General features: G+C 36.3%; 1 protein-coding gene across 1 annotated transcript in view; it reads right to left on the bottom strand.

The window, feature by feature from the left end:
• The window catches only part of nlk2 (nemo-like kinase, type 2), a 76205-nt gene that overhangs the window by 3550 nt on the left and 60719 nt on the right, over positions 1 to 11936 (bottom strand). The window contains exons 8-10 of the mRNA XM_084127158.1: positions 2425 to 2511; positions 1573 to 1771; positions 85 to 178 (exon numbers count right to left, since the gene is read on the bottom strand). Coding sequence (XP_083983284.1) covers positions 85 to 178; positions 1573 to 1771; positions 2425 to 2511 — 380 coding nt within the window. The remainder of the gene's footprint in view (positions 1 to 84; positions 179 to 1572; positions 1772 to 2424; positions 2512 to 11936) is intronic.

Genomic DNA, 11936 nt, shown 5'->3' with positions numbered 1-11936 from the left:
CAGACTTCATTTACTTTATGCTATTTTTAGAAATATGACCTGAACAAGGTAAAATTAAAGAGTATGTACAGAAAAAGGGTTCACCTGATAAAGCTTTTGAAGGCAGCTGATTGGGGGTTGATACACAGCGGTACCCGATTTCCCTTCTGCTGCTCCAGGATGAACTGATGAATAATCTCTATGTGGGGGAAAAAGAGGAGGGATGATGAGAAATAAGCAATAATAACGGGTTTAAATAATAACAGTTTAAAAGTTACAAGCAATCATGGTTAAAAGAATAGTTCAGAAAAATGTTTAAACTTTCTCCCTTTGCTCATGTCGAAGAAAATATGGGTTTGGAATAACATGAGTGTGAGTAAATGATGACAGAATTTTCATTTTTAGGTTAATCTCATTAAAGGGTTGATTCACACAAAAATTTTCATTATGTAATCAATTAGTCACCCTCATGTCATTCCAAACCCGCAAGACCTTCGATCATCTTTGTAACACAAATGAAGAAATCCGAGAGCTTTCTTACCCCCTCCATAGACTGCAACATAATTACCAATTTCAAGGCCCAGAAAGATAGTAAAGACATTGTTAAAATAGCTCTCGGATTTAATCAAATATATCTTCATTTGTGTTCTGAAGATGAACGAAGGTCTTACGGGTTTGGAACGTCATGAGGGTGAGTAATTAATGACTGAAATTAAATTTTTTGGTTGAACCAACCCTTTAACAAGTATACAGCAAGCTAAACCTGTTCACCTGTTAAAGGCATAGTTTAAACAAAAATGTTGTCATCATTCCTTGTAACAAAGAAGGTGGAGCGATGTAACTGGCTTGGATGACACTCCTTCCAGACTAGAAGTCCAAATCTAAACTATGAATGAAGTGAAGATCTATTCTAGCAGTAAAATTTCAGGTTAATGGAATATTCCACAGGTGGACTAATATCTGTAATATCTTCTAAACCGCTGTGCTCTTTAATTTAGTAGACGAGCTGTTAAGCTTAAACTAGCTCAGGCAACGTGGAAACTCCTCTTATGCCGATCCAAAAGGGGTTCCCCTCGCATTCCAAACACGGCTGCCTACCCTAAAGCGCTTTAGGTCTCTAGGCTGTCGGCTCCATCCGCACAGATTAATCCTCCAGTGGAAACACGTTGCACACAGGATGGAGGATGAGGAGGGAGGGTGAAGGGCAGAGTTATTTTGAGCCGACAGCACAGTAAGCCTGCTTTTAGCGACAGACTCTCACTAATACCCACTGACAGTGGAAGGCAAGCACAGATCCAGGGGCCCTGAATGAAGGGTGAAAACAAGGCACGAAAACAACAGGAGCAGCAGGGGATCTGGAGCAGGAGACGCCCAGCAAGACTTTTGATTAACATGCAGTGGCATGATGGGCCCATGCGCCAATTCAATTAAGACCTTTAGCTCTTATACACGTCGTTTACAAACCGAAGGTGGATCAGGACAAAAGTGTAAATCAATAGAGCAACAATATTTGGCTCACGTGTTGTATAATATGCACAATGCGTAATAAGAGCTGAATGAATCATCATCAACAGGGGAGAGCGCCGCGCTAACCTTTGACCTGCCGAACTGACGTCAGGTTCTTTTCAAAGCCGTCGTCAAACTTGGGGTTGGTGACAGGCTCAAAGTCACTGGTGTAGACGCGGCCAGAGGATGTGGTGTAGCAGCATTTGCACATGCAGGTGTGGTACCGCAGACGCCCCTCGTCCAGATACGGGTGCGCCAGGGCGTCCTTCGCAGAGATCCGCTTCGACTGGATTGGGGAACAGAATTGTTCTGATTGAAATTTCATTTTCAAAATCTATTTTACTGATATGTTTTAAATTGAAAATGAAATGTTAATATTACAAATGAATGTAAATTATATAAATATATTTTAAATTATTAATAACATAATTTTTCATTTCAATAATATATAAATAATCATAAATTATTTTATATAACATTTTGTAAATTAAAAAAATGTATAATCTATATAATAAAATTTCATTTTAATAATATACAATCACATATATTATATTATATTTTAAAATGAAATATATATATATATATATATATATTAAATTAAATAATAAATGTAATAATTGTAATAAAATTTTAATAATATTAAAATAATCATATATATATATATATATATATATATATATATATATATATATATATATATATATATATATTCATGTACATATATTATATACATATATGTTAAATTTATACATAAAAAAAGCTTTATACAAATAATCTTAAATATATTATAATATTCATGTAATATTATTTATATATTTTATATATAAAAAATAAATAAATAATATATATGTGCGTGTGTGTGTAAATCATTTTTAATTTTTTTTGGTCTTTAGTTTGTAATCTTCCAGTTTAAGAGAATAGAGTATCAAGGACACTTACTGGGTCAAAGACCAACATCCTGCAGAGGAGGTGAACGGCCTCATGGGTTGCTTGACTGGATAGAGTATACAGGACAGGAAGTGAAGGCTGCAGAAACAGGAAATTGTATAAGTATTTGTTCTTTACCAACCTTATACATATTCAGATATAGGCAGAAACAAACAACTGCAGAATATATCAATGATTCAATATTTGGAGGGACTACAAGTAAAAGTTTTGGGGGAAAAAACATAAAACCATGAAAATACATGAATGTGATCAAACAAATGTGAAAATGCATGTGTAAAGTGTGCGAATGAACATGATTTAGAAACGTGGCCAGATCTTAGCATTTTCATCTTGTGCTGAGAAGCAGTCAAAACATAGAAACAGCTTCTTCTAAGCATGTCGACCCCGGTCATGTGAGTCTCAGCAGCCGTTCAGTTGCACCGCACGTAACAATCTCAAGCATTCAAAACATTCCTCCCAGTAGCACATGATCCTTGCGCCACTAGCCACAGACTTATCTGAGGATGTGGGACAGCGGAGACAATGAGCTGGGATATTTTTAACCATGTCTAATTATCTCCTCCGCCCACCTTCCCCCCATCCCAAGCCCCCCAGCTGACTCGCCAAAGAGTTGATTTAAAAAAAAAGCCCACCGGTAATTGCTTGCTTTCCCTGGTTAGGTTCTTTGAGCTGAGAACAGATGTGAACTATGGCTGGTGATTCACCCTTTAAAAAGGGATGACGCGTCGTCAGGGCTGACTGTATAGCCGATGGAGGTGAAGGTGTCGGACGAGAGATGGAGGAAGAGGATGCGAAAGGAATGAATTCTTTCAGCCATAACTACAGCCAAGCGGAAACGAGGTGTGCTATTACTTTAAGTGATCAGACCTTCATTGAAGGAAGAATCTGAGTCATATCTAGGGACTAGAATACCATGAAGACTTGAAGGTTGGCAACATCTCAGAACATCACAACAACAGCATAGCAACATGCAGAACACCTTAGCAACTGAATGGAAAACTTAAGGCAACTGCCCAAAACACACTAAAGTGATATAATTTTTTTTTGAAAAAGCCTTTTTTTCCCATTCCATTCCCATGATTTCAATAAATACTACTAATAATAATGTGACCCTGGACCACAAAACCAGTCACATGGTTAACATTTTTGACATTGAGATTTATACATCATATGAAAGCTGAATAAATAAGCTTTCCATTTATATATGGTTTGGACAAGATTTAATAATATATAGTATAATAAAACTATTCTGGAATCTGAGGGTGCAAAAAAAAAATCACACTGAGAAAATCGCATTTATGTTCGCGATTGTGTTGCATTCACTCACAAAAATAAATGTTTTATATATTTACGGTAGGACATTTACAATGATCTTTACTTAATAGCCTAATGATTTTTGGCATAAAAGAAAAATCAATCATTTTGACCCATACAATGAATTGTTGGCTATTGCCACAAATTTACCTGTGCGACTTGTGACTGGTTTTGTGATCCAGGGTCGTATATAATACATTTAATAAAATGCCAATAACACTGAAAAATGTATAAAAATAAAGCAAAATATACTAAATAAAATAATAAATGTTTATAAAATACTACTGACAAAACTAATTGTAAGTTTTCAAAAGTTCCACGATCAAAAGTGTGTGATCAGAAGTATCTTATGCTCACCAATACTGCATTTATTTCACTAAAAAATACAGTAAACATCTGTAACATTGTGAAATATTATTATAATTTAAAATAACTATTTTCTATTTGAATATATTATAAAATGTCATTTATTCTTGTGATGGCAACGCTGTATTTTCAGAATCATTATTCCATTCTTCAGTGTCACATCATATCAATGTTAAAACAGTTGTGCTGCTTAAAATTGTAACATGCAATATTAAAAAAAAAGTACTGTGCCCAAACTTCAGAACGTTAGTGTTTGTTCTACTTACTTAAAAGAACCAACACATAAGAGTCATTTATTTGGGAATCGGTCCACATTTCCTGTGCAGTACAGATTTGATTCATTAAAAAAAGAAATTTATTCGGGAATGCCGTATGTTTCTGAAACACTAAAAGAAGCTGCTCCCTATTTGTGTCGGAGCACGTGCGCCAACCGCTAGGCTCCTCTGACAAATCTGAAAGATTATCAAATGATGGGCGTCTGAACCCAGTGGGTCAGCTTCTGTGTGGGCCGAGCCGAAACTATGCCTGTGCGATTATGAGTCAAGAAGCATGCAGGGTGCAGTGATGTACCAACGCGGAGGGGTTACGTGAGCGTATGTGAGTAAGGAACCATAGTGGGCAAGTTTTTGGTGAGTAGTTGGCCGTAGCGCACAGTGTGTGAGCTATTTATCTGATGGTGTGTGTACAATCATGGCCTCTGGGGTGGTGTGATCGTGTGCTGGAGAATTAGGCAGTATTAGTTAGGATTAAAGTGGAATGTGGAATCAGACGGTTAAGGGAGGGAAAGGGCCTCTCCCTGTCCCATGATTCAAAGCTCAATTAGACAAATGATGAGTCAGGAAGGTTGACACATGACATCATCAGCCTAGGCTTTCAGTCATCCCAAGCACGCAGGCAGTCCTGACAGTGGGAGCAATGGACTGAGCAAATTTGCTACTTTAAATCCTTGACAAGCTTGTGGAGTCAGACAGGTCACACTTTTAGACCTTACACAAAGAACTTGACCCAGTATCAGTGGTTTGAGCCTCAGTATGTAAGTGACGTGAGTTTTATTGGTGGAGCACAACAAGTTTCAGGTGACCAGTAATTTGCCTGTTCACATAAGCAGAAATGTTGCTTGATGCAACACATTTTGTTATATATTTTTAATATACAGTTAAGGCGAAGGATTCAGGAACAATGAGATTTTACTGTGGACGGGATAAACGGTGGAGACGCTACATCAGAGAGACCAAGATATAGTTGGTTTGGGCAAAATTTATAAGAGAACCAAATCAAAAAGGTTTACACAGAAGAGGTTTTATCACTTCTTAACATGTCACATTGGCTAGGACATAATTTAAAGGAATAGTGGTCAACAAATATGGGTTTTTTCAATGGCTGGTACTATTGTGATATCTAAAGAGCAGGGTGAGCAGTGTTTGACTTAATACAAATATATACATAAATTGTATTATGTATAAATTATAATAACAAATGAGTTATACACAAAGCTGCTCTACTGAAACAAACCCTATTACAAAATATTTACTGAGCCCCTGAAAAATGTATATTAAATTAAAACTTATTTTACAGAATATTTAACAAAAATTCACAAAAAAGTATAAAAAATTGGTTGTTTATTAAAAGAAACAAAACATATTTTTCGAAATAATTAAATTCATAAAATTATAATTTTTTTAGTTCTTTATTAAAAGAAATGAACACATTACAATACATATTTACATTACTTAAAAATGGAAAAAATAACTACATAACCATTCAAAAGTTTGGGGTCGGTAAGATTTTTTAAATGTTTTTGAAAGGTCTCTTATGCATTTATTTGTAAAAAAAAAAATACAGTTAAACCATTAATATTGTGAAATATTATTATGATTTAAATCAACTGTTTTCCATTTTAATGTTTTAAAATGTAATTTATTCCTGTGATGGCAAAGTTGAATTTTCATTCTAATACGCTGATTTACTACTCAAGAAAAAAATTCTTATTATTATCAATGTGAAAGTCTGTTGTGCTGCTTAATATTGTTTTCTGAAAATCACGTTACTTTTTTCAAGATATTTTGATGAACAGAATGAATTGTATTATTATAAATCATTTATATAAAAATATTATAACGTCACTTTTGAATCAATTTAACGCATTCTTGCTGAATAAAAGTGGTAAATTCCTTCAAAATGATCGTCACAAAAACAGCTAAGTTTATCCTCTTCCTGGCTGGTGACACGAGCCCAGGCCGCAGCTATGGGTGGAAGGAGGAGGAGGTGCGTGTCATGAGAAGGTTGAGAAACAAGTCTCGGCTTCCTGTGAAGCGGTGCCCACGTGATGTCTGACCGCCCCTCTGGCCCAGCTAAACCCCCAGCAACACTCGGCGACAGGTGCAGGCTACAGCGTTCCCCAACTGGCCCAGCGTTCCTCCATAATCTCCCCCCGCTCGCTGCGGCTGTGTGGTCAGGGCCATCTCTCCCCAGTCTCACAAACAAGCCATTGATCATCCTGGCAGCAAAACAACACAAAGCCCTTCAGGCCCACAAGTGCAGAGAGAGCGGACCAAGCGAGGACAGACAGGTGGATAGGACTTGTCTGTTTGTTTATTTTTGTAGTTAACATGCTAAAAAAAAAGAGCAGGGCACATTTCCTACGGGCACGAGAGGGGGAGGGGGAGCTGATATAGAAGCAGGCCATTAAACGAGCGAACGCTGACAGAGACAACAGTGATTCCAGAGAACGCTGAGCAGTAGAGCAGTTAACAGACTGCCTTCTGTATACTTCGACAGGCAGAATCTGAACAGGGTGTGTGTGTGTGTAATAGATATTGGGTCTCATTCACTAATGCCAAGCGCTCACCACAAGACTGAAGCTTGTCGCCCTGCACACATTTAACCCTTAAATACGTGAATGTTTCGCCATTATTACATATTCGGGTCTTTCTCAAACATATTCTCAAAACTATAATTTTCAACACCTTTAAAATCAATATTTTGATCGCTGACAGCTTCTTCACCAGATCCACCATCAAGTGACAGTGCTTAAATTAAACCATTCAAGCGCAATACGACACAAAAGAGAACGTAGTGCTGTACTAACGCGTCTGTGAATCTCCTATCTGTGTGACACACACACACAATCGTATGATACACCCAAAAGTATGCCAAAATGCCCGTTTTGTCGAGAATCCTCGAAAGCACGGTCTTAAATGAGTTAAATAGTTCCTTAATTCGTCAGAATTTATTTGTGTAAGATCCGCGGCAGGTCTTAAAGTGACAGCAGCCTAATAAACCCACTGCTGTCTGTCATCAAGGATAATAAAGTACGTCACTCACCGCTCTTGACTGAATAACTTTTGCAGCTTTAATAAGGATTAATCCATATTTAATTTATAATTTATTCAGTGAAGACTGTGATGTGTTTGATAACTTTATTCAAGCTCATTTCCTAGCACTTAGATCTACCTGAAAATCTTAAAGGACAACTCCGGTGAAAAATGAACCTGGGGTTAATTAACACATGGTTACTGAGTCGATTGTTCCCTGGAATGCGTTTTCATGATTATAGAATGTAAAGAGTTTTATCTTTAAAAACAGATTAGCTTATAACGCTAGTATATGGGGCACAGAGTAAGTAAAAGTAAATCGTTACGCGTTACATTACACGTTTACAGACAGGATCCATCTTGGAAAACAGTCTCGACTAATCGAGCCACGAACGCCATGCTACGTTAGATTTCACAAACGTAATTCCTATCGACCAGCTCACTTAGCACGGCGTTCGTGACTCGATTAGTCGAGACTGTTTTCCAAGATGGATCCTGCCTGTATACGCGTAATGTACTGTCTTTATAAAGTATCTTCTTATTAAACTGTCTGTACACTTACAAAGTTCTCAATGCTTCGGTTTGCATGTAGGGACCCTCATTATGCTACCGTGTTAGTGTGAGGCTATTTTGAGCCTTGTTAGTGGTATTAACTAGCGATTTACTTTTACTTACTCTGTGCCCCATATACTAGTGTTATGAGCTAATCTGTTTTTAGAGATAAAACTCTTTGCATCCGATTTTCATGAAAACGCATCCCAGCGAACGATCGACTCGGTAACCATGTGTTAATTACCCCTAGGTTCTTTTTCAGCGGAGTTGTCCTTTAAAGCACTGTTTACAAGGTTACATGGGTCAAAAACAATGAAAACAATAACCTTTTTGTGCATTTTTGCAAGGAATGTAAAAATCTGAACCAGTCTGACTGGGCCAGTAATGAAAAAAATTATTTGGAGATTACATGTGTGATCACAATATAATAATGTTAGGTGCTATTAATTGTGATTACCAACAGAAAAATGTGTGATTAATTAGTTATTTTTTCAATCGATAGACAGCACTAATAAATACATCATGCGATTTTGTGTGAAAACCTTTTCTGTGCACATAAGTAAAAACACTTGTACTAAGACGTTATTGAATGAGACCCATTGTGAGAAAGAAAAAAGGAAGAGAAAAAAAGAGGTGAGAGAGAAAGAGAAAGAGAAAGAAAACAAGGCAGAGAAGTGGTGTTTTTTAAAGCAGAGTGGCGCTCTGAGATAGAATAACATTCATGCAGGGCAGGGGTGTAACTCTTCCACCTCTTAAAACATGCAGTCAGGCTGTGAGAAAGCATATTTGTTTCCGGTTTCAGTTTGAATGGTAGCACTTAGCGTTGGTTTGCGAGACATAGTTGAAGACCGTATCTCTCAGATGCACTCAGATGCTCAAATTAATCTGGCTAAGTGTTAGAGCCGATACGGTGAGGATGAAGATCCCTAAAGCTCCTGAAGGATCTCCTTTCAAAACAGCCCAAATCAGATCTTCTCTATTTATAGCACAGGAACAGGACAAATGTCTGAGGCCTCCCACATTGATGCAAACATCAAGATGAACACACTAATGACTGGTCTTTAAAATAAAAATTGGGAGCTGTGAAAGTGTCACCACGTCAAAACAAGGTCTGTATCTTCGGCAAGAGAGCAGAACTTCATATGCTTCGATAAGAGGAACATTACAGCCATAGCAACTCTCTAATGAGGTCAAGGACACCTTCCATTTATGAGTGCAACATTAAATTAACATTTTTATAATATGAATATTAATGTTAATAAGAATATATTATATTAAGAACTAGAATATTAATATAATATAATCCTAATACTATTTTTGACATTTTATTTGAAAACAATCCACTGCATTTAAAATAAATAAATAAATAAATAAATAAATAAATAAATACTTAAATTAATGTAATAAAAGTATCTATTAACAAATGTATTTATTTGTTTAAACATAAACGTATAAATATATAAAATGTTATTACGAATATTAATAATATTTAAACATTTTAAATCAATATTTATTTTTCTCATAGGCTATTTTTAAACAATATTAATAAAAGTGCATATTATTATACATATGCATCCCTACTATATTCTTAATATTATTAAGCATTATTAGAAATTTTACTTGAAAAAAATACAATTTCAACTAATATGTAAACCTTTATACAATATTAAGGCTGTGTAAAATAAATGTATTATAGTATTTTGTGAATTTTTCCCCCAAATATTTATAGTTAAACAAGTTAAATAAGCATATATATATATATATATATATATATATATATATATATATATATATATATATATATATATATTTATTTATTTATTTATTTTTTTCAGTGTACTTTCCATCCCCGTTGTATTTATGTATTGCACAGGAAATAGCCAATGATGCATCAGTTGAGTAGCATGAATTTGCTAAAAACCCCAGTGCCTGCCTCAATAACCGAACACGGGTTATTACGCGGTGCTGTCGCACAGAGAGGGGAAAATAAAATGAACGCCATCTGTTAGCAGGTGCCATGGAGTTCAGTTTGGGGCAGACATCAGGCTACACGGCCCCTGGCGACCGACGTGGGAGGGGCCACATCTGCTCCGGCTCTGCACACGGTCAGCATGCAAGACCCCCTAAAGCCATTAAACAACACCCCTTCTGTGCGTGTCCTGTGAGAGAGAGCGTGTAGGCAGAAATCTGATCCGATCATGTTGCCTCTCTGCTAAGGCGGAAAAATCAGCATGGACCAGAGCATACATCTGTTTCCAAGAGCTCCCTGCCGGCTTTTACATACACAGCACTCAGGTGGTGACTTACAACTACAAAGCAGAGGAAAGTTTTAATGAGCAGAGGTGGCACTTGCATAATCAACTGCAAGTATCAATTTTGCCCAAGATGTTTCTTCTACCTAGGTCTGCGATCTGAACAGACAAAGTGTTCCTCTTGTGTTGTCTTCGCTCGAATGCACACAAAACAAACATACAGCATGACCAGTGCAGTTCAATTCACAACACAACCAAATGACTCTTGAGCAGTTTCTTTTAATAATATAGTAATATAGTAATTTTCATTTTGGGGTGAACTAAATAGGTCAACTGTAATTTCACGTTGACTTAATACAAAAGTCTGCATTTAATCTCAAAATGTAATTAATTGTTGCTAAGGAAGCAAAAATGACATATTAAAGAGATCTTATAGGAAGACACTCCTTGGCAAGAGTTCCTTGGTCAACCAATTTGGTCTTTCCTTTAAAATTGGTTGACTAAAGCACTCTTGCTGTTTAAGCTTTAAGAAGCCTGGTAAGGACATAAACACACTAGCATTCAAAACACAACATACACCGAACATTTTAATAGGGCTAAACCTCTTACATCCTTTCCACTCTGTCTTTAAATGACAGCTAAGGTATAAGGTCTCTTTATATCCTCCCAATCCAGCGGAAGCTAAAAGCTTCCTCTCTTTCTAATGATGGTAAGAGCCTTGCAAAATTAATAGAAGTAATGAGGTCCCCTGTGGAGGCAGCCAAGTAGATCTTGAGAGTCAGACCTCTTTTTAGATCTCTCAAGTCCTGCTTTCTCTTGGACAGATCTTGACTCTTTCTTCCTCCACCTATCCACTCAGCCAAATCCTGAGTGACTGTCTCTATCTTGAGCATGGGCATTAAAGCATTCCGCATCTCCCCCAACACCAGTGTTGAGAACTACACAGAAATGCCTCTTGAAATCCCTCTGCAAGACTCTCTGGAGATCGGCTCCTCTCGCTGCCATTTTTTTCACTCAAAAGCCATCTAGATAAGCTATTCACCTTCACAAAAGTGGAGGTGGAGGTCTGGTGTGCCATGTTAACCAGTCATTAAGACTCCAACACTGACTCTGATCTAAACGTACTTCATTGCCTTGACTTCTCCAGCATTCACCCATTAAATGGTGACTAAAAGCAGTTATCTATAGAGAACAAAACAGGTTTTTCTATATATACAGTACAGGTCAAAAGTTTGGAAACATTATGCTTTTTTTATATTTTTGAAAGAAGTCTCTAATGCTTATCAAGGCTGCGTTTATTTGATCAAAAATACAGAAAAAAAACAGTAATATTGTGAAATATTATTACAACTTAAAATACTTTTATATTTGAATATAGGCCTACTTTAAATCCTGTGTATATCCTGTGATGCAAAGCTGAATTTTCAGCATCATTACTCCAGTCTTCAGTGTCACATGTGACATCCAGTCTATCACATGATCCTTTAGAAATAATTCTAATATTCTGATTTATTATGAGTGTTGGAAACAGTTCTGCTGCAAATATATTTGATGAATAAAAGGTTAAAAAGAACTGCATTTATTCAAAATAAGAAAATATTTTCTAATAATATAAATCTTCTTTATTATCACTTTTTTTTAATCAATTTAACACATCCTTGCTGAATAAAAGTATTGATTTATTTCAAAAAAAAGAAAGAAAAAA

Source organism: Abramis brama (genome assembly GCF_963993115.1).
Source record: "Abramis brama genome assembly, chromosome: 10".
NCBI lineage: Eukaryota > Metazoa > Chordata > Actinopteri > Cypriniformes > Leuciscidae > Abramis > Abramis brama.
The sequence above is the reverse complement of the archived record's forward strand: the minus strand, read 5'-3'. Positions and strand labels throughout refer to the sequence as shown.